A 23,517-nucleotide genomic window follows, 5' to 3' on the forward strand; every position below is an offset into this window, starting at 1 on the left:
TCTTCACAGGGACTTAGGTCGATTTAACTACACCACTCAGGAGTGTGGATTTTTCACATCCGCGTGATGTGGTAATGCCGAACTAATTTTCTAGTGTAGACCAGGCTCCACAAACCAGCTTGTCTCTTGCTTGCCTGAGTCTGCAGAGAGCCTGAAACAATGGCTCCAGGAAGCGTGAATTGCTTCACTCGTCTTAATGCTGAAACCCACCTCCATGAAGAGGGGTACAGCCACAGCTTGGGGGCAGGGCTGTGAGGGACTCCATGAAGGAGATGGCTAGGGCCCCAGAGTGCCTTAATTTGACCCTGACAGCAGGACCTTGCCCAAGGGCAATTGGGACCAAAGCAACAACTGCAGAAAGACCAATAAAAGTCACTCCTGTTTCTGCTTCTCCGTGGCATGGTGAAAGAGTCAAGAGCTCAGGTTGCTGTTGGACAGCCAGTTCGAGCGGGAAAGCACATTGTCTCGGGGCCGGACTAGTAAGACTTCAGGGCAGCCGGCAGTCTTTCAGCTCTGCAAACAACAAAACCAGCATTGTGGATTTAAACGGAAAAGCATCCACCTGGTGAGGATCCAGTGCTCTGGGCCCCAATTCTCCCCTGGTGGAGTCGTTTCCATCAGTGCAAGGTGTGGGGGGGACACCATGGCTTGTCCAACGGGAACAGCTATTGTGCTTTACATTCACACCTCCCTTAATCCAAGTCCACTTTCCAGTGCAGACACTGCTAAACCAGAATGAGAAAAACTCACCCCACTTTTGCACGGGTGTAAGAGCTGCCCAAGCTACAGTGGAGAATCTGGCCTTTTGTAACAGGCTGCAGGCTTCGTTACATGGCCAGCGATGTTGGGGGCCCAACTTGACAGCCATTGGCCTGATTTCCCAAAGGGTTAATTCCCCCACTCCAACAACTTGCCCCTTCCCACAGCGCTGACTTAGTGGCCAACCACCCCACCCCACCAAGCCCCCAAACGCCAACAGCGACAACCTGCCAGCGCGCTGGCCACGCTGCGTGGCTCTCCACGTGTATGTCGTCTCCACTCTGAGCCGGGCCCATCTCTCTTCAAGGCTGCAGTCCCCTTCCGCTTCCCCATTCAAAGCCGGGAAAATGCATCTGAAACCATGACCCAGAGCGAGCAGCCCACGGCCACTTGACATGAAGAGGCACGGGGAGCCGTGCTGAGGCCAGGCAGCGAGTCCTTCTCACCGCACCGGCATTCTCCCCAGGCACAACAGAAAGCATTTCTACTTGATGGTCCATTACTGGTGCTCCCAGTCAGAGCCCATTCCGTTCCCCACCTTCCATTAAGGGACATTTCTTAACTTCTACCCTTTCGGGTGCGCTGGGGAGTTTGCAGCTGGCTTGCTGGCAGCACAGCTCCAGAGACCCTTGCTCTGCTCCTTAGCAGTGCAGCCTCTATTGGCAGCCCCCCGGCATCTCTCTGGGGCCGGGACCCCGCAAACCAGGTGCTGGGTTGCTTCTCAGCCAGGCGCCTGATGCAAGGGGCGGTGGCCCAGGGGTGCAGCCCACTGGGACCACATTCGGGAAGCGCCAGGCCAGGCAGAGCCAACCGGGGACACTTCCCTCTCGTGGCTACGCTCCGTGACCTTCCGAGCTGCAATCAGTGACTGCCCCTTTCACTGGGCAGCTGATAATTCCCCCCTGCCCCTTCCAGAGCAAAGGCCCCTCACCCTAGCCCCAGAAGATCTGCATGGGCTTAAGCGCTTCCAGGCCATGGTTTTCCCTGCATGAGGCAACAGCTCGCTCAGTTTCTGTATTTATCAGGCTGATTGTTGGAAGGCTCCTGGCTGGGAAGTTCCAGGCTCCACCCCCGACCCACCCTGCCTGGCCCACCTTCCCGGCCAGATCCTTGGGAATTACCCAACTTGCAACACAGGAAGCTACGCTCATTGCGCAGGCAAAACAATGGAATTCACCCCCTAAGGGACTGCAACCCAGCCCTCCTCCCCCCAAACAGGGTCCTGCAGCCCATGGCTGGAGAGACCAAAGCTGCAGCCATGGCGGGAGTCAGTGCCTAGCAACCAGGACTGGCATGATGCTCCAGGGCAGGCAAAAGGGGAGATGGGATCAGCCAGCAGGGAGGTGAAGCACAGACAGACTGGACAAAGTACTGGTTCTGGGGGGGGGAAGGAGAAAGAAGTAGCCAGTACCACCCTTCGGGCATGCATGGGGAAGATCCACAATACAAGAGTTGGATTGTTACAAGGTTTAATGGCCCTTTAAAAGCAGGTGAGCTCAGCCCCACCCAGGCTGCGTTATCCCACCGGGGTGATGGACCAGGCCCTGCAGCTGGTCCATCACTCCCTAGTAGTTTGGGGAATGGGACCTCCGACTCCACCAGTGTGGGCAAATGTAGGGGGCGGCTCTCTGGAGAAGACCTCAGGGAAGACCACTTGCTGGACCCTTTGTGGAACTGTGCTGTTTTAAGCCTGCGTGGGTAGGGTGTACATCTGACCTGCACCAGTGAGGGGGACAGTTAGAAAACCCCAGGAGTGTGGAAACTGAGGCCCAGTCACAGGTTCAGCTGGTGGTAATAGCAGGGCCTAGGCTGAGGGCAGGAGGCACCCCTGCTAGGGGCTGTACACACATAACAAAGACAGTCCTCGCCCCAAAGAGCCTCGTCTGAGCAAGAGGAGGCCTAAGTGGGCTTCTCCATCTCCACAGCGGTTGGCTGTGCTAGGATCCCCTGGTGGATTAAGCTCGTGTCCCCACCCCGTTTCTCATAGAAACTGTCCCTCCCACAGCCCCCTGGCAGGGCTCAGGAGACACCCGCATGGCTCCCCACAGTCTCACCTGGCAGGAGACTAAAGGCAGCAAATCACCATTAGCACTCGCCCAGGATGGTTCCCCTCGCCCACTGGCTGGGCTGGAGGGGAGATGCCCAGAGGGAGTCCTGGCTGGGAACAGACAGGGCAGCCGCACCGCATCAGGTGGTTCAAGGAGCAGCCAGGTTGCAGGATGGGAACAGGGTGAGCCCGCAGGGTTGACACCTAGTGCCACTTCCAAGCCCCTCTTTACCGCCAGGGACACCATCCAACCGCCCCACAGCAACCCACAGAGTCCAGCCGGGACTGTGAGCTCAAGCTTTATTCAGAAATCGAGTGTGAGTGAAGCTGCAGCCCGCCCCTGACTGGCAGAGTCTCAGAGGTAAAAGCAACGGTGCCAGGAGCTCATGGGCACCAGCAGGCAGAGCCCAAGGGGATGCTTGGGACACTCCTTATGCGTTTCTCGTTAGGAGAGGAGCCAGCTTCTCCGTATTCAAGACATCAAGGGCTCCCGTGAGCTTCATGCTCCAGGCCAAGCAATCAGCCCGTCTGCCCCAACAGCACCAGGGGAGGGGGAAGAGATCTCCCTGGAACGCTGCACAGCACGGTCCATGATGATTTGTCTCTCGGGTCCACAGTCACGTGTCTGGAGCCCCCTGGGACTGCTCTGTGCCTGGAACCCCCTGCAGGGCTTCATCCTCGATGCGCCGGAAGACAGCAGGGAAGGTCTTGCCACTGTTCCGTTGGACCTTCTTTCCCTCCTCAGTGGAGGTGCCCAGACGCCCCACGATGGGATCGCTGTTCTGTTGGAGAAAGGGCCGTTACCGCGTGAGCTGCCGACTGGCCAATGCCTCCCCTTCCCCATCGGCCTGGCTCGTCTCCAGCGTAACGGGCACGCAGACCGGCAGCCCCCTGTCCCTGCAGGGAAATTAGACCCAAGCAGGCATCAAACCATGTGAGCCAACGGCAACCGGCCCTGCTTGGCTCTGTGTTGGGGGCAGCTGGTCCATCCACCAGCCAAGCGGCAACAGGGGAAGCTGGCTGGGTCCTGAAATCCAGCGTCTCCTACTCAAGTCCATCGCTGGGGGCTCCCTAGCTACAGGACAGATGCGGGGGGGGTGGCTCCCTAGCAACAGCACACACCCTCCCCTCAACTCAACCATGCAATAAGCAGCCAGCGTGTGAACGTGAAAAGAGAAGAGGTTTTGGTGTGGGACCAGGTTTCACTTTCCAGCTTCTGTGGGCTTCTTGGAAACCCCAGGACAAGGGAAGAAACTTTTGCAGATTGAGTCAGCCCAGGATGGGTGCAAGGCCCCCGGGTAGTGCAAACATTCCCCTTTCGGGCTCCTTCCCCTCCCAGCACCCGCTACTTTCGCTCTTACCAAGTCCTCCAAGGGCACCTGGACAAAGAGCGGGTGCCCACTGAAGTGCCCGACCATCCACTCGTGCATCTCTTCCACATCAGTGATGGTATACACCAGGCCCTGCGCAAGAGGGAGGGAGTAGCCTGAGGATCCACGTAGCTGGGACCAGCCCATCAAAGAGAGGATGTGGAGGGGCCACTGGATACCTATGCAGGGACACCTATGGCCCCATCCCAGCCATGCAGCAGCAAAACCCAAGAACCCAAATGGCTCATGCCATAGAAGAAAACTTTCCGCAACTACCAAAACCTCAGGGCCCTGGATGGGAAGGAGGGTAATCTCTGTACAGAGCAGCTTGTGGTCAAGGGACTTCCTCCCTAACTATTAGAGGTGCCAACTCTAATTAGCCAAGGCAATTATGCTCTCCGCCTCTGCTCCCGCCCCCCCCGGTTGCCAATTTTGGTGGGACATATTCCTGGATGTTTCATCATACGACATCATCTTCACTTAAAGATCCATCTCTCATTTCTAGAGACTCCAGGACAATCATCGAGGTTTGGCAACCATAGCCCTGCCCCCGGGGTCTGCACCATGGGGAGATGTTAGCGTATTTGCCTGTTACTCACGCAGCCGGGCTGGGTGGGGCCCACGCCTATTCATCGCCCCAGTTTGATCTGCTGGTTACAAACCCACAGTGACGGCACAGGGAGGAGCAGATGGGTTGCCTGAGGCAGCTAAGTCATGAACGGGCAGGTGGGAGCTGCCGAGGGCGGGCAACGGGCTCACTCTGCCAACAGGAAGCCCTCCCAGCACAGCTCTGCAGGAAGCAGGGCAAAGGCCAACCCCTCCGTGCTGGGACCCATGCAGTAAGTGGGGCTTACTCACCATGCCCTTGGGGCACAGCTGGGTTTGACCTACAGACTCTGTTGGTTGAGAGGCTTCCCCTAACCAGAGATCCCACGAAAGCCTCCGCCTGCCCCGGCCAGCGACCGATCCCAACTCACCCCGATGCGCAGGACATAGGCGTATTCGGCCAGCAGCGTAGAGCTGATGATCCGCCACTTGTGCTTAGTCTTCTTGAAGTGCGGGTCCGGGAAGAGGAAGAACATCTTGGCCAGCTGCAAACATAGGGGGCAAGCCCGGGAGGGTGGAGACGGTAAGCCCTACAAGTCTCCGTAGCCAGCAGCACCAACGCCTCCTCACCCCACTGAGATCACCATGGCCATGGATGCATTCTCTGGCTGACCAGCCCCATCCTCCTGGGACCGTTAACCCTACCAGTACTGCAGCTATGAGAGCACCCTCCTCATCCATCCCTCCCCAGGCAGGAGGGGTCTTACTATAGCTATGGGAACAGGCCCCAGCCAGCATCAGTGTCTCCGGGACCAATTTGGGAGAAGGGTTTTTCCCACTGAGTTACAGCTTGTTTAAAGCACATTCAGGGTTGGGGTTTCTTCTTTTCAAGTGGGAAACTAAAAGCCTTTCGTTCAAGAGCGATTTTCCTTCAAATGGGAATAGACGAAGGGGTGCCCAGACACCACGGTGATGGGGCTCTTACTGAAGCTTATAGATCATCTTCTCAGGATTTGAGAGGTGGGGAGTGAGGGCTGCATGCTCCCCAAGGATGGCAAGGATTGAAAGCGGGAGGTTATATGACTGCCTGGGACATCAGTGGCGGAACCCCAAGGCCCCTGGCACCTCACCTGGCCCTTGTGGAAGAAGTTGGGCAGGTGCTTCATGGCATTGCTGCGGACACAGGCGATGTTCTGGTACTGCCCGGGATGGGATGCTCTCAGAGACTGGATCCGGTCGCGGACGTAATCTGAGACCTTCACTCGAATCTCCAGGCCCAGCATTAAGGTGTTGGGGAAGAGGGGAGACAACTCGACTGTAAAAGATAAAAGAGGAACTACCATCTGCTCTCAGAGCCGGAGAATCCCAGACAGAGGCAACCGTTCAGAACAATAAACCCCAGAGCGGCTACCTGCCTCCCAAGACGGGAGCTAGGGTATCAGACAGGTCATTCCCACTTGCCTGGGGAGAGGCAGCGGCAGCAGCCTGGGGCTGAGAGCAACAACTTGCCACCTTTCAGGATTGCAACCCTTGCTCATCACAGCATGTTAAACTTAACCAGAGCAGCACAGTTATGGATACAGCGGCTTCTGCGCCACAGAATCTATAGGGACACCAGGGTGAGACAGCCCATGTCACCAGCTCTCCCTGATCCACACGACCGACAGTGCAACCGGTTTCCGATTTCCCGCATCAAGTCTGGGTTCTGCGCAGAACAAACCAAGGAGCTAGTTCCACTGGCGAGTCAGCGCTAGACCTCAGCTAAGCATGCATAGTTCCATACCATGTACTCTGGGATACGTAGCTGTCAACAGAGAGAGACGTACCCAAGATGTGAAGTCAGGCATGGACCTGAATCTGGAGAAGGAAGAGGCTTCACGGAGCAAACCCGCACCCCTCTCAGGACTGTCCCTCCAAGGCAGCCTTGACCACACCTGCCCACCTAGAACCTGCTGTGTCCAGACCGACGGAAAAGCATCCCTGGGAACTTACCCAACAAGCCCCCATAACCGCAGCCAATATCAGCAAATTCAACTTGCGCCGCTGGCTTCACTCTCTCCTCGGAGTCCTTCGGGTCATCGTGACGGTCATCTTTGGTCAACGGGGCGAAGAACTCAGGATAGTGCTCAGCCCAGTTCATTTCCTCAGGTTTTGTGGGGCTAAACGAGAGGAACAGGGACAAAGCTGGATTAAAAGAGAGAATAGGAAAGCAGCTATTTGATTAGTGGGGAGATTTAAGCTGTGCACTAACTTCCCAATGGGCTAAAAATATGTCCTGCTTGGACCATTTCAAGCTGGACAAACACCGAAAGATTTCAGGGACCAATCCTGCCCCTGGGGAATGAATCAGGTGGAGCTAATCTAACTTGGCGTTAAATGGTGTTTCTCCACCCAACTGTCCCAATTCCTCTCTGACTTGTGAGCTCTTTGGGCAGGAACTCTCTCTTCCCCTGCAACCTGACAACACATCAAAGAGGAGCTTCAGGAAGTAACAAATCTACAGTGTTTTCTTAGGTTTCAGAGTAACAGCCGTGTTAGTCTGTATTCGCAAAAAGAAAAGGAGTACTTGTGGCACCTTAGAGACTAACCAATTTATTTGAGCATAAGCTTTCGTGAGCTACAGCTCACTTCATCAGATGCATATCGTGGAAACTGCAGCAGACTTTATATATACACAGAGAATATGAACCAATACCTCCTCCCACCCCACTGTCCTGCTGGTAATAGCTTATCTAAAGTGATCATCAGGTGGGCCTTAAACACTTAAACACTCTGAAAGATGTATGTAAATATACTAACACATGGACATCACCAGCAACCTCTTAGGAGTCCTCCCAAGTAGTCTTTAAATGCATGTTGTTGGAACAAGAGAGTCAATGAAGCCATGTCAAGTCAACACTTGGAAAGCTTTGCCCTAGAAGCAAATATTGCTTTTATGGGCAAAACTGCCCTTTTGCTGATAGAGCTTGTTTCAACCTCCCCGAGCAAGACAAGCCATACCGATAAAAGCAGGATTTTGTCTGTCTAACGACATTCAGGCTTTTACTGGACTGTCGGTCATGAATCACAGCTCCTCACACCCCTTAACAGACACACTGTGCTGGCACAAGCTTGGGTCGGGTAGACCTAGCCTCAGGGTAACCTTTTAAACACATGCTAGCCTAGGTGCAACTTCAGCTCCATGAGCGAGTACCTGACGGGAACATTCCCTGTCTACGCAGATTTATAAAAAGTCAGCTAACGCATTCTTGCACATCCTAGTCCAGACAAACCCAGCTGGGTTACGCCACTTGCACTCTGGCAAACACTTCATGCCGGCTGGAAGACGCATGGATTTGGAAGGTTTCAGAGTAGCAGCCGTGTTAATCTGTATTCGCAAAAAGAAAAGGAGGACTTGTATCTGATGAAGTGAGCTGTAGCTCACGAAAGCTTATGCTCAAATAAACTGGTTAGTCTCTAAGGTGCCACAAGTCCTCCTTTTCTTTTTATGGATTTGGAAGCAGCTCATCTCTTCTCTCCCATTTAATATTTATTTTGGTCCCTTTGGGAGCTGGGACAGAAAGATTAGTTCCCCAGGGTTGGGGGGCGCTGCTTGGATACACAAAGGGTTCAAGGTGAGGGGGTTCTCCCCTGGCTCCGGGGATCTCCCATGGGGGGGGCGGGCGGGAATCACGAGGGCTCCTACAGAGGAAGAGAGTTCAGGACGCCCGCCTCAGGATGAGGAAGGGTAAGATCAGGGGCTTCCCCCAGGGCACAGTGAATACAGGATCAGGGGACCCCAAAATGGGAAGGGGGAGCACGATGAATGGGGCTCCCCAGGGCACATAGGGTTCAATGGGGCAGGAGATCGGGGGCTCCCGGGATGGGGGTGAGGGCTCAACGTATGTGGGTTAAGGGACTTGGGGGACTCCCCGGGGCATATGGGGCTCAATGGGGCAGGAGGTCAGGGGGCTCCCAGGATGCGGGGGAGGGCTCGATGGATGGGGGTCAGGGGGCTTGGGGGGCTCCCCGGGGCATATGGGGCTCAATGGGGCAGGAGGTCAGGGGGCTCCCAGGATGCGGGGAAGGGCTCGATGGATGGGGGTCAGGGGGCTCCCCGGGGCATATGGAGCTCAATGGGGCGGGAGGTCAGTGGGCCCCCGGGATGGGAGCGAGGGCTCGATGGATGGGGGTCAGGGGGCTTGGGGGGCTCCCCGGGGCATATGGGGCTCAATGGGGCGGGAGGTCAGGGGGCCCCCGGGATGGGGGTCAGGGGGCTTGGGGGTCTCAGGACCTCCCCCCCACTCACTAGCGCAGCGTGTGGTCCGCCAGGGGGTTGGAGTGAGCCCGCTGCCGGTAGAAGCGTTTCTGGGGCGGGGCCCCCGCCATGGCGCCGCCGGGACCCCGCGCCGGGCCCGCGACCCACGTGGAGCCGGCGCGGCCACAGCTGGAGTCGCGGGAACCAAACGTCACAGGAAACGCGCCAGCACCAGCGCCCGCGCGCCTGCTTTAAAGGGCCCGGCCCAGCCTCGCCCCCGCCCAGCCGGGCCTTGGCCACGCGGGCCGGTGTCACCTGACGTCTCCCCCGCCCCGCCCACTGACCCCTCAACCCCGCCCCTCTGAGCCCCAGCTCCACCCACTGACCCCAACCCCCATCCTACTGACCCCAGCCCCACCCCAGCCCCGCCCACTGATCCCCAACCCCGCCCCTCTGAGCCCCAGCTCCACCCACTGACCCCAACCCCCATCCTACTGACCCCAGCCCCACCCCAGCCCCGCCCACTGATCCCCAACCCCGCCCCTCTGAGCCCCAGCTCCACCCACTGACCCCAACCCCCATCCCACTGACCCCCAGCCCCACCCCAGCCCCGCCCACTGACCCCCAACCCCGCCCCTCTGAGCCCCAGCTCCACCCACTGACCCCAACCCCCATCCCACTGACCCCCAGCCCCACCCCAGCCCCGCCCACTGACCCCCAACCCCGCCCCTCTGAGCCCCAGCTCCACCCACTGACCCCAACCCCCATCCTACTGACCCCCAGCCCCACCCCAGCCCCGCCCACTGACCCCCCCACTGAGCCCCCCAACCTCCACCCCACTGACCCCCCCACTGAGCCCCCCAACCTCCATCCCACTGACCCCCAGCCTCCACCCCAGCCCCGCTCACTGACCCCCCCACTGAGCCCCCCAACCTCCACCCCACTGACCCCCCCACTGAGCCCCCCAACCTCCATCCCACTGACCCCCAGCCCTACCCCACTGACCCCCACACTGAGCCCCCCAACCTCCATCCCACTGACCCCACAGCCCCACCCCAGCCCCACCCACTGACCCCCCAACCCCGCCCCTCTGAGCCCCAGCTCCACCCACTGACCCCAACCCCCATCCTACTGACCCCAGCCTCCACCCCAGCCCCACCCACTGACCCCAACCCCGATCCTACTGACCCCCAGCCTCCACCCCAGCCCCACCCACTGACCCCAACCCCCATCCTTCTGACCCCAGCCTCCACCCCAGCCCCTCCCACTGACCCCCAACCCCCATCCTACTGACCCCCAGCCTCCACCCCAGCCCCGCCCACTGACCCGAGCCCCCCAACCTCCATCGCACTGACCCCCAGCCCCACCCCAGCCCCGCCCACTGACCCCAACCCCCATCCTACTGACCCCCAGCCTCCACCCCAGCCCCGCCCACTGACCCCAACCCCCATCCTACTGACCCCCAGCCTCCACCCCAGCCCCGCCCACTGACCCCCAACCCCCATCCTACTGACCCCAGCCTCCACCCCAGCCCTGCCCACTGACCCCCAACCCCCATCCTACTGACCCCCAGCCTCCACCCCAGCCCTGCCCACTGACCCCCCCAATCCCCATCCTACTGACCCCCAGCCTCCACCCCAGCCCCGCCCACTGACCCCCCCACTGAGCCCCCCAACCTCCATCCCACTGACCCCGCAGCCCCACCCCAGCCCCACCCACTGACCCCAACCCCCATCCTACTGACCCCCAGCCCCACCCCACTGAGCCCTCCAACCCCCATCCTACTGACCCCCAGCCCCACCCCACTGAGCCCCCCAACCTCCATCCCACTGACCCTCCAACCTCCATCCTACTGACCTCCAACTGCCAGCCCCACTGACTCCCAGCCCAAATCCATTGATCCACCGACCCTCATCCTACTGACCCCAAACCCAGTGAGCACCCTGACTCTTGAATCACTTGATGGTGACATGTTCTGTTCATTCCCTCTGGGGCACCTGGCACTGGCTACTGTCAGAAGACAGGATACTGGGTTAGATGGACCTTTGGTCGGACCCAGTATGGCGGTTCTACACTTTAACGTGCCTTGTGTGGTCGCGGCGGGTGTAGCTACACAAGGGGTGCACTGTCTACACTGGCACTTTTTGCTGTGCTCGGGGGGGGGTGTTTTTTCACACCCCTGACCCAGAAAGTTGCCGCGCTGTAACTTGCCGGTGTGGACAAGCCCTTAGCTGCAGCTCCACCGAAGGTAGCGACGGAGGAAGCTGTAGATTCAAGAAGGTACATGTGTTTTTATCACCATGTCATCTGCTCCATCTGGCTACCACTGGCGAAGCTGCACGAGCTGGTGAATCACAGCTACAGAATTTGCTCATGCAGACAACCAGGGCTGGAGCTTAGTTATAGATCAGGTCTGACCATGGGCAGCTTGGATGTGGCCTAGGTCTGGGAACCAGCCCACTGAGGGGTGAGAAACAGAGATATACAATGAGAGTAAAAGAGGAAGAGATGCAATTAAAAGGAACGTCCCCTCCCCACACACACACACACACACAAACACAGACACACACATCTTCCCACTGGTTGACACATGGGATGTGGCCAGGACATTACTGGAAACCAATCCATAGGGGGAATTTTGGGCTTGAAGATAATTATGAGTCATGCCCCTTGGGCTTTTGGCTGTTCACATCTTTTCAAATTAATGAGCAATTAGCAAAATGCCTAAGAATTTGGAGGAAATGGGGGATTTGGGTAGGATTTTGCAAAGGACAAAGGCTGCCGGCTCCTGCCTTGCCTCGTTTTTGATAGCTCTTTGTATGGCCTGGATCCCTTTCCTCACACCTGAAAGCGCTTTACAAACAATTAATGAAGCAAACCTCACAGCTTCCCCTGGCAAAATTGAGGCCCAGAGATGGGAGCTCACACAGTGAGGAAGTGGCAGAGCCAACAATGAACTAGGACAGCGCTGCCGGGGAGAACTGATTGATTTGCGTCCTCACTCTGTCACTCACTGCCCGAGCCCAGATGTGCCATATACCTGGCAGACAATCTCGAAAGCAGCTTTATTTAATTCTTTTTAAATAACCAGGATCTGACAGAGCTCATTTCTGCCCTCTGAGGCTCTGAAAAGCAACCTGCTGAGTGTCTCTTGGTGTGTCAGAGGGACACGAATACACATTGGGGTTGGTGCACACCACTGTACTGGGAATCCAGGCAGGAGGAATTGCGTAGTCTGCATGGTTCTGCGCTGGACGTTTCATCCTGAAATGGCACGTTCCGTACCACCCTGGCTTCAAAGTTAATTAAATGCTGGTTCTATCCAAACAGGGTGCAGGGCTCAAACTGGGTGATTCCCAATTATTTCTCATCAGTCCCAGTACAAATTCATCCATGGTGAAATACTGGTGCACTGGGCACAAAAATGATATCCTGGCTCCTAAAGCAGGAAGTGTTTGAGATGGGGCAACTTTTGCAGTGTTCTCTTGAAATCCACACAGAGGATCTAGGATTCTCATTACTAACAGCGGTGATGTGACAGAATTTTGTGGGCTAAGTCAAAGTTTGCAGTTGTGAGAAGAGTGGAGTAACCAACTCTCATGCTACAGTGGGGCACAGACTGATCACAGCAGGGTCAGGAAGGAATTTTGTACAAATGGCTAGGTGCGTTTTGTATGTGTGTGACACTTTCTCCTGTGGTATCAAGTATTAAGCATGGTTAGAGTCAGGGCACTGAACTAGATGGACCAGTGGGCTGATCCAACGGGGAAATTCAGTGTTCCCATGTCTGTGGGGAAGTCCCAGCTCCGAAGTAGGTAGGCATTTGAGAACAGGTTGAAATTATCTCCCCAGCCATCTTCCCAGCTCTGTCGTCTCCCCTCTCGGGTGTCTCAGGGCCGATACATGGGGCTGCTCCAGCCTGATGGATATGGGAAGAAATAAATTTCTCTTTCTGCTTTCCCAAGGATATATAGGGGCTCCCCATCAATCCCTCTCCTCCCCACATGGCTGTCACCCTGAGCAGCTTTTATGACATTGCAGCAGAAGCAAACAGGTGCACTGTACAGCAGAGAGACTTGTGGCCCAGCCTGGGATGCTCTGAAGACGATCATTTCTGTGTGCGTGTATGACAGGAACATTTAACTGTGGATAAGGGAGTTACCTGGTTGCTATACCAAACTGGTCTTCCTTTTCGGGGTCCTTGCACAAGCCTTCCATTGCCAGGAGAACCACATTGTCATGGGATGGATTTTGCCATAACCCCACATCTTTCTTGTGATCTCTCTGATGGGACCCAGACGGGAAGTTTCTTCCTCTCTCAGAACTTCATCCGAGGCCTTTTGCTGTAGTTTTTGGGGCTTCCTGGAAGAAGAAGGGTAGCCTCAGCATTCGAGGAGTCCTGACATATTGACAGGAACGGGAACTCACCAGCTGTGGGGTTGTGCAACAAGCCTTTGTGGTCAAAATGGTATCCTCCTCTACTTCATGGTAACTGAGGTGACTCATGGGTAGAGAGCATTCACAGACTCTGCGAGATCCTAGAATCCAGTGCAGATGTGGGGCACTTCCTGGCTGTTCGTGTTGCTGGACTCGAAAGCAGGGCTTCCGTTCAGAGAAAGGCGTTTTGGGCAAAGGGCCCATGGTAGCGTGGAAGAGGCACGCCCTCTACGGGAAATGCTCCTTGCACAAGGTGCAGAGGAAGCGGGGGCCATGGGACCTGGGCCAACGTAGAAACACGGGGCAGTGAGGCACGGAGTGCTCATCAGATTGGGCAAATCTGGGAAGACAGGCGCTGCCCCACCCCTGCACCCCCATAAAGCAGCTGAATCGTGATGGAGAAGGTGGCTGCTTCCTTTTCGCATCCTTGAGCCGATGAGCGATCAACCTCCGGCCTGGACACTCTTTGTGAGGTTCTGGAAGTTTTCTGGAGTTTCCCTTGAGACTCGCCCAAATCCCATCCCACTCCATCCCATAGCCCTGTTGGAACACTGCCGGTGACAAGAGAGTCACTTTCTCAGCATGTCCCACAATGTACCTCGGTTCTTAACAACATCTGCTGTGCTGAACCGAGCTTCCCTTGAGCAGACACCATAATTCACAGGCAAACCGCACAGTGGCTTTCCAGGCACCCAAATGTGGGGAGCCCAACTGCATGGGTAGCCCACAAGAAGCTAAACTCAGGCTGCTAATGTAGCCAGGGAGAGCCCTGAGCCATTGACTGACAAGGAAAGGCACCTGGCGCCTTGAGCCTGTGTTTCTCATGGAGTCTGCAGAATCCCCAGGGAACATTAGGAAACTTTCCCCTGCCTAACCACAGCACCTACAAGAAGTTGGCAGTCCTGGGTTTCCTGTAACGTGGGTTTTTCATTGGCACCATGGCCGTGGCCACTGGCACAAGCTTACCACCCACATTAGCGACAGAAGCGTTAGCAGCCAAAGAGCTGCTGCAGGACACTCCAGCGACCCGTGGCTCTGACGCACTTCGGGGCCAGTGAATAAGGAGCCTGGCTCCTCCGTCAAGAAGCGAAAAGGACGTAGTTAAAGAGTAACGGACCCTCGTACGACCATCAGCCTCGTGTGCTCCAAGAAGCTGTGGGTGAGCGAACACAAGGGCGGCAGGGGTCTCTCTAGTGACGGCGTCGGTGTGTTTGCAAGCTAGCAGAAACAGTACCGGGACTTCTGTTTGCTCTCAACGCTGACCTGATGAAGCCTGGGCTGGTCTCGCTCAGCCATTGCTATTCCCCAGCTCTACAAAGGGAAAGAAAGAATGGGGAATTCAGCTCCTTCTCCCCACTGCTCCCCACTTTGGACGGCTCTCAAGATTGCTCAGCCACACATGGCAGGCGTAGCAAGAGGCACATGAGAGTTTAGGAAGTCTTTGGGTTGCAAATTGTAAACCCTGTTGGCTTGCCCAGAGGCATGTGCCTGCAAACTGGTCCCTGGTCTCTATTTACTTTAGATAAAAGGGGAAACTATAAATAATGACTGGTCTAGAGAAGGTAGATTGGGAGCTAGCTGCTGTTCTCCCTGTCTCATAGCACAAGAATAAGGAGACATTTAATTAAGCTAAAAGATGGAAATGTCATCACGGATTAAAAGAAATAATTTTTTTCACACCGTGTGCACTTAGCCTATGGAACTCATGATCACTGGATGTTGTTGAGGCCAAAAGTTGGCAAGATTCAGCAAGAATTCATAACAAGAATATGGAAGGGATATCAAACCTCACACTTCAGGCTTAAGCCGCTAGCTATAGAGATCAGGATAAGACCTAATGTGGGAGGCAGATTAGCCCACATCTGCTACTGTGGGTTTCTTATACCGTCCTTTGGTGCATCCGGTGCTGGCCCCTGTCAGAGACAGGCTACAGGGCTAGATGGACTAGGGGTCTGATCCAGGTCTCTTGTTCCCGGGACTGATGCCCAGGGCTGTGTCCTCTCTTGAAGAAGCAGCAAATCCTGTTACCCAGTCAGAGAGTTTGACACCGACCCCATCCCCAGTTCTGATTCCTTCCGTGATAAGCCCCCATCAAGCCACTTTCCCAGCACTAGACAACATTAATTCAGATCTCATTACACAGAACTAAATGTCCTCACCAGATACAAGATGAGTTTGGTGCTGGCATGTGGGATTTAGGATGCACTCTCCGTAGCATAAAGACCAGGAAGTGATTTGCACCGTGAACCTGGGATGTGTGACTGGAACAGAGCCTGCAGATGGGGAAAGCACCCCAATGTAGTTAGCCCTGGGTACCACCGTGATCTGCAGAGATTGTGGGTGTGTCTCTCACTGGACAGACATGGGATGCTGTGAGAGTGTGGGCTGAGCCTAGAACAGACGTCCCTGGTAAGCATGGGAAAACAATGAGGATCCAGCTGTCACGTGGGATCTACTATGAGGCTAGAGGCCTAGAGGGTAGCTGATCATTAGCTCCCTGGCTGTTTAACTGACCGAATTATATCACCCAAACAAGCCGGGCTGGCTGTTTGGAAGCAGGGGTCCCTAAGCATTGCCCTGCTGGGTTAACATTTAACTGCAATGTGCGTCGAGTGGTGGCATTATCCCCCGCCATGGCTCAGCAGAGGACGTGGGTGGCTTCCCCTGGAGAATGAGATGTCGCAGGTAGTGTGCGGTTCCTGCTCTCTGATCCGAGTCACACAGAAATGGGTCTGAGGACCGCGAGTGACGCTTCAGATAAACATCCCAAAGTTCAGATGTATCCCTAAATAAGGTGAGGCCCCCCTCTTCCACTAGTGCCCCTGCCAATGGGACTTGAGAAGCCACATTCCCAAGACAGTTTTGGAAATCTCATCCATAACGCATTAGCATAGATACCTGTCAGCTCCAGGCCAACACTTTCATCCCAGCTCCAAAGCCAGAGCCTCCTGCCTTTTCGGAGTCTCTGTGCTGTTGAATTTCAAGAGGAGGATGCGGAGGGAGAACCCCACAGACTCTGTTGATTAACATCAAAAACAACGAGGAGTCCAGTGGCGCCCTAAAGACGAACAGATTTATTTGGGCATAAGCTTTCGTGGGTAAAAATACCCCACTTCTTCAGATGCATGGAGTGAAAATTACAGATGCAGGCATAAATATATTACAAATATATAAATATCAGTATATATTATGCCTGCATCTGTAATTTTCACTCCATGCATCTGAAGAAGTGGGGTTTTTTTACCCACAAAAGCTTATGCCCAAATAAATCTGTTTGACTTTAGGGCGCCACCAGACTCCTCGTTGTTTTTGTGGATACGGATGAACACAGCTACCCCTCTGATACTTGGATTAACATCGCCACAAAACCACAGTCACATCACCTGCGTGAGCTGGCAGCCGTGTTAGAAAGGAATGACAACCTTGTGGTTAAGGGACTGGGAAGATCAAGCTTCAATTCCTGGCTCTGCCAACCACTCTGTGCTTTAAAACAGGGCAAAATGAGCCTTGCCTCCCTCTGTTTCCTCTTCTTCTCTGCTGCATGAGAAAGGTAGGAGGTCTTGTGCATTGGGCAGTAGAGTGGGATCAGGAGATTGGGGGCTCTCTTCCTGGTGCTGCTACAGACTCCCTGTGTTTAAGGGGGCCATTCAAAAGGATGGCACCGCCAACATCCCCATTTCTTCACAGGTGCAATTTACACATGCATTTTGGTCCCTGCAAACTGAACATCTGGGGCCAATCGGCGTACTCATGCCTCTAATGCAATTGCAGGTGCGGCGTTGCCGACTCTTGCAATTTAATCATGAGTCTCATGATACTTGGTGTTGGTCTTAAACTTCCAACTACTAGAATCAAGAGATTGCAGGCGACATTCAGCTTTCACTGCTGGGGGGGGGGGTGGGGAGAGGAGATCTCGATGGAGCTACTATAAGGTGGGTGCATAACTGGTTGGAACACCATTCTCAGACAGTAGTTATCAGTGGTTCACAGTCATGCTGGAAGGACATAACGAGTTGGGTCCTGCAGGGATCAGTTCTGGGTCCGGTTCTATTCAATATCATCATCAATGATCTAGATGATGACATAGAGAGTACATTTATAATGTTTGCGGACAATACCAAGCTGGGAGGGGTTGCAAGTGCTTTGGAGCAGAGGTTCTCAACTTTTTTCTTTCTGAGCCCCCCCACTCCTCCAACATGCTATAAAAAACTCCACGGCCCACTTGTGCCATAATCACCGGTTTTCTGCATATAAAAGCCAGGGCCGGCATTAGCGGGGTAGCAAGCAGGTCAATTGCCTGGGGCCCCCAATCCGCAGGGGCCCCCGCGCCGCAGGGGCCCCCACAAAGCTACATTGCTCAGACTCCAGCTTCAGCCCTGGGTGACGGGGCTCAGGGACCAGGGCTTCAGCCCCATGCAGTGAGGCTTCGGCTTTCTGCCTTGGGCCGCAGCGAGTCTAATGCTGGCCCTGCTTGGAGCCACCCCCCCCACAAAAAAAAAACAAAACAAAACAAAAAACACCCTGCTTGAGGCACCCTAGTGGGCCCCGGACCCCGATTGAGAACTACTGCTTTGGAGGATAAGATTATAATTCAGAAGGATCTGGACAAACTGGAGAAATGGTTTGAAGTAAATAGGATGAAATTCCATACAGAGAAATGCAAAGTACTCCACTTAGGAAGGAACAATCAGCTGCACACATCCGATGAAGTGAGCTGTAGCTCACGAAAGCTTATGCTCTAATAAATTTGCTAGTCTCTAAGGTGCCACAAGTCCTCCTTTTCTTTTTATGGAAACAGACTCACACGGCTGCTACTCTGAAACCTGTCAAAATGAGAAATAACTGTCTAGGAAGGAGTACTGTGGAAAGGGATCTGGGGGTCATAGTGGATCTAGGGTGACCAGACTGCAAGTGTGAAAAATCGGGACGGGGGTGGGAGGTAATAGGAGCCGATATAAGAAAAAGACCCAAAAATCGGGACTGTCCTTATAAAATTGGGACATCTGGTCACCCTAAGTGGATCATAAGCTAAACATGAGTCAACAGTGTAACACTGTTGCAAAAAAAGCGAACATCATTCTGGGTTGTATTAGCAGGAATGTTGTAAGCCAGACATGACAAGTAATTCTCCCGCTCTACTCCACACTGATTAGGCTGGAGTATTCTGTCTAGTTCTGGGCACCACATTTCAGGAAAGGTGTGGACAAACTGGAGAAAGTCCAGAGAAGAGCAACAAAAATTATTAAAGGTCTAGAAATCATGACCTATGAGAGAAGATTGAAGAAATTGGGTTTGTTTAGTCTGGAGAAGAGAAGACTGAGAGGGGACATGATAACAGTTTTCAGGTACATAAAAAGTTGTGACAAGGAGGAGGGAGAACAATTGTTCTTCTTAACCTCTGAGGATAGGACAAGAAGCAATGGGCTTAAATTGCAGCAAGGGCGGTTTAGGTTGGACTGTCAGGGTGGTGAAGCACTGGAATAAATTGCTCAGGGAGGTGGTGGAATCTCCATCATTGGAGATGTTTAAGAGCAGGTTAGACAAACACCTGTCAGGGATGGTCTAAATAATATTTAGTCCTGCCATGAGTGCAGGAGACTGGACTAGATGACATATCGAGGTCCTTTCCAATTCTATGATTCTGAGAAAAGCAATTTTCCAACGCCTTTGGATGAAGAGATTGTGCTCCGAGAGTAACCAAAAGACTCAGAAGCCAGAAGGCAAATAAAAAGAACACAATGTTTTCTATTTTGTGAAAACATTCTTGTGATTTTTAAGCCAATATCATGATTTTTGGGGAGCAGGGAAGGGGTGACTTTTGATTTTTGAACATTCAGGGCTGACCGTGCAGCTGATGGAAAATAGATTGTAAGCTCCCTAGGGAAAAGAGCGTCTTTTGGTCGGTGCTTGTACAGCACCTAGCCCAATGCGATCCTGGTCTGTGTCTCCTTGTCGCTACCATGATCATAATTAATAATAAGTGGATGCCAATGTCGCAAGGGCCCTTCCCCTCTCTGTGCCCCACTCAGCTGCTACTTCTCGGGGCAGTGGGGCTGGCCAGGCCCGGCCCTTCGATGTCCCAAGTCACTTGGATGCCAGTGATGACGCCCCATGGAAACAAATGCCTAGAAACGGCAGCAGCCCATGATGGACCGCTCACCTGCCCCAGGTGAGCAGGGCTAGGCTCCTCCCCCCCGGAGCCCATCCTCCAATGGGAGCAGCAGGTTGGCCCCGCCTATCCAATCAGGGGGCGGGGGCGCCTCAAGATGGCTGCGTCCAGGCAGCCGCCTTTCTGCCACGTGGAGGTCGGCGGGGCGGTGGCGGGCCGGGAGCCGCCGGAGGCCGCCCCCGAGGGGCTGGAGGCCGTGTTCCCCCGGGAGGTCGGGCTCTTCGCCGACGACTTCCCCGAGGAGACCTGCTTCAGCTTCTGCGGCCACGTGTTAACCATCGCCCAGCACCACGGGGGCCGGCTCGGGGTGGCAGCGCCCGTCTGGGAGGCGGTGAGGGGCAGGGTGCAGAGGAGCCCGGTGGGGAGGGCGGGTGAAATGTGGGGGCTGGGTGCAGGGGGGATTGGGAGATGGATGCAGTGTGTGTGTGGGGGGGGGTGGATGCCCTAAAGTGCAGGGGGAGGATTAGCTGCGAGATTAGGAGGCTCTGGGGAGGGCTGGCTTGGAGGTGGTGGGAGCAGGGATGGAGGGGGAAAGTGCGGGGGAGATAGGATGTTTGGCAAGGAGGTGGGGAGAGCTGGAACGTGGGAGTTGGCTGGAAACCTTTGAGCTCTGGGGATGGGGCATCCCACAGCACACGGAGTGGGGACTGGTGGGGGCTCAGCACAAAGTGGAGGTGTGTCCCCCAGTGCCTGTAGGGCGTCTTGGTGCCCCCATTCATGGGGAGCAGCAGGTTCATCAGATAAAGTGGGGGCTCTCTGTGTGGCTCCGGAGATGTCCCTGGCCTTGGGAAGCTGTAGCCTCTCAACTGTTCCTCTGTCTACCCCAAAGTTCCTGTTCTTCAGCTGCAAATCCTGTCTATTTTAGGTTTCAGAGTAACAGCTGTGTTAGTCTGTATTCGCAAAAAGAAAAGGAGTACTTGTGGCACCTTAGAGACTAACCAATTTATTTGAGCATAAGCTTTCGTGAGCTACAGCTCACTTCATCGGATGCATAAGCTTTCGTGAGCTACAGCTCACTTCAACCTGTGGCCCATCTAATTCAGAATCCCATCTTTGTCAGTGGCCAATACTTCAAAGGCAGGTGCAAGAAGCCCTGTAACAGGTCATTAAGAAATAACCACTCTGGAGGGGAAGTTTCTCCCTAAATCTGTCAATTAAGAGTCAGTGCAAGAGGATCTGTCTCCCTTATGCTTTTGTTCTCTTGTCCTGTATACCACTGGATGGCCCCATTCTCCATCTGTGTCTCTGTGCTGAAGGCTTTAACCCTGTGTAAATATTTTGAGAAGCAGAAGCTCAACTTCCGGGGCAAGAAGGTGATTGAGCTGGGCGCTGGGACGGGCATCGTTGGCATCCTTGCCACCCTGCTCGGTAGGTACAGTTGCTTGACAGCTGAGCTGAAGCATGGGGGCGGGGGGGGGGGTAGTCATGCATCTGATCTGTGGCATTTCTAAACTACCTATCGCCATAGTCTAACTCCCTAAATGGGACCTGATGCAGACACGCTGTACAGAGAGACCTATTGATTGTTTTTTTTAACTGGCCTGCTAGCGAAAGCTCACAGGTGTGCCCAACTTTGCTAATATAAAGATGGAATCAGCAGCTTCGTGGAAGTACAAGGGCCTCATCTGCATACAGGGTGGCAAAGATTACAGCTGTCCCCATATTTAGTACAGCCTGTAGGTTAAAGAGGATGGCAGCTGCAGGCTCAGCGTGCTGGGCCTCCTCTATCCCTGCGTTAGCTAGTATGTATAGACAGCCTGGGGATGGGACAAATGGGTCTGTTGCATGGTCGTGCATCCGGGAAGCCAATGAAAATCCTGCAACGTCTGGATAATGCATACCGGGAGGGTTTGATTCTCCTAACCAACACCCATGCCTTCTGGGTTGCTCTTGTCTTTTCCAGGAGGAGATGTAACCATCACAGATCTCCCTCTGGCTTTGGAGCAGATACAGGAGAACGTCCAAAAGAATGTGCCAGCAGAGCATTCGGCTCGGGCCAAAGTTTGTGCTCTGTCTTGGGGTCTGGACCACAAGGAGTTCCTGAGAGACTATGACTTCATCCTGGGCGCAGACATAGTCTACCTGAAAGACATGTACCCTTTGCTAATCAAGACCCTCCAGCACCTCTGTGGCCCTCATTCAACCATCTACCTGTCTTCCAAAATGCGGCAGGAGCACAGCACAGATGTGTTCTACGAGGCGCTGCTCCCGCTGCACTTCACTTCAGAACTGGCCTATAGAGATGACAATGAGAATATTAACATATATAGAGTCACCAGCAAGCAGAATAGCTGAGGTTAGGGCATACCTTTCTCCCTGGCTGGAAAGGGACAGACACAACATGGCCTTTGGCTTTTCCAAACTGAGAGCCGTGATCCCAGCTGAGTGAGCCACCAGCAGCCAAAATGGAGTACACAGCATGGGTGCTGACTCTGCCTAGCTAAGGATGCAGAGGGCCAGATTCTTCCGTTCTGCCGGCAATATGGACCCAAGATGTTACCACCACCACCCTCAAGCTGGGGAGAGAAGCTCGGTTTTAGCTTTGCCCCAGACCTGGAGACAGAGTTTCTTACTGTCAGTGGAAGTTTTAAAAGCCAAGATCTTTAAGAGGATGGCTGTTTTAGGCCCATCCCTGGAACCCTGGCCTTCCAAGCCAAATTCCCTTCTGCCACTGAAGCAAGCCAAGTGACTTGAAACCACCAAGAGCATTAAACGTCTCTTAAGAGACACCACGGTGCCTTGTTCCTATAATTTGGCTAAATATATTTTTTTCATTGCTTTCATATTTGAATTAAAGGTATATTTCATGTGTCACGCCTCCTTGGGAATTGTGGGGATGGGAAAAAGAGTTCTACAAACCATTTTGTACAACCACACGTTGTCTTGGGTTAGGCTCTGGACCTCTAGGTGGCAATGCAGCTCTGCTTATGTGCAGGATACATTTCTTCTCTCAAGAGGTAATGAAGGCTCTCCCTTGGGTTTTATTTAAGTAGAAATAGATGCGTGAGCACTCAGTGTCTTAAAGGTTGCACGTGCTGTAGGAACTGCCCTCAGCCTCTGCCCCACGCCCAGCCACTTTCCAGGGAGGAGGGGCACTTTCTTGGCTGCTGATCAGTGTCAGCTACCCCTGTGTACACCCTTCACTTTTACCCCTCATGGGTGGTGCTTTCCAAGTCTCTAAGGTGCCACAAGTACTCCTTTTCTTTTTGCAAACATAGACTAGTACGGCTGCTACTCTGGAACCTGACTACCTACCTTAAAACTACATAGAAATGTTCCCTTCCGGGAGAAAGCCTTGGGGCTCTATCAAACGGGCATGTCTGTGTGTATAGCAGGCGGGTTTTGTCACAACGCACACGGGAAGAGCTGAGGCAAGAGGACTTGCACCGATTCTCTCCACCCTGCAGGCAACCTGAGTGTGTTACACGGGGCTGATATGACTCCAGCAGGGCAATGAGCAGTTGGCCCCCAGCATGCTATGGGCCAGGCTTTGCTGCACCCTCCCTTTCTAGGGTTAATTGGTCATGAAGGGGAGAGCACAGGTAGAGGATAGGGCCTCCGGACTCCTGGGTTCTATGGCTGGCCTTCGGGGCAATCCTGGGAGGAGAGGCAGGACTCCTGGGTTCCATTCCTGGCTGGGGGAGGGGAGGCAGGACTCCTGGGTTCTATGGCTGGCCTTCGGGGCAATCCTGGGAGGGGAGGCAGGACTCCTGGGTTCCATTCCTGGCTGGGGGAGGGGAGGCAGGACTCCTGGGTTCTATGGCTGGCCTTCGGGGCAATCCTGGGAGGAGAGGCAGGACTCCTGGGTTCCATTCCTGGCTGGGGGAGGGGAGGCCGGACTCCTGGGTTCTATGGCTGGCCTTCGGGGCAATCCTGGGAGGGGAGGCCAATGAGGGAGGGTCTGGGAGGCAGGACTCCTGGGTTCCATTCCTGGCTGGGGGAGGGGAGGCCG

General features: G+C 54.5%; 2 protein-coding genes across 2 annotated transcripts; one reads left to right on the forward strand and one right to left on the reverse strand.

The window, feature by feature from the left end:
- Positions 1-3,089: 3,089 nt before the first annotated feature.
- Positions 3,090-9,223, reverse strand: METTL1 (methyltransferase 1, tRNA methylguanosine). Its single transcript, XM_084610063.1, has 6 exons — positions 9,011-9,223; positions 6,715-6,881; positions 5,853-6,037; positions 5,154-5,267; positions 4,168-4,269; positions 3,090-3,588 (listed from the first exon to the last, which is right to left on the reverse strand). The coding sequence occupies exons 1-6, from the start codon at positions 9,088-9,090 to the stop codon at positions 3,424-3,426; spliced, it is 813 nt and encodes a 270-aa protein (XP_084466189.1). The 5' UTR covers positions 9,091-9,223; the 3' UTR covers positions 3,090-3,423.
- A 10,431-nt stretch (positions 9,224-19,654) lies between these two features.
- Positions 19,655-22,376, forward strand: EEF1AKMT3 (EEF1A lysine methyltransferase 3). The gene is made up of 3 exons (XM_084610064.1): positions 19,655-19,896; positions 20,822-20,933; positions 21,469-22,376. The coding sequence occupies exons 1-3, from the start codon at positions 19,663-19,665 to the stop codon at positions 21,858-21,860; spliced, it is 738 nt and encodes a 245-aa protein (XP_084466190.1). The 5' UTR covers positions 19,655-19,662; the 3' UTR covers positions 21,861-22,376.
- Positions 22,377-23,517: the final 1,141 nt, after the last annotated feature.

This window comes from Lepidochelys olivacea (genome assembly GCF_965140295.1).
Source record: "Lepidochelys olivacea isolate rLepOli2 genome assembly, chromosome: 20".
NCBI classification, from domain to species: Eukaryota; Metazoa; Chordata; order Testudines; family Cheloniidae; genus Lepidochelys; species Lepidochelys olivacea.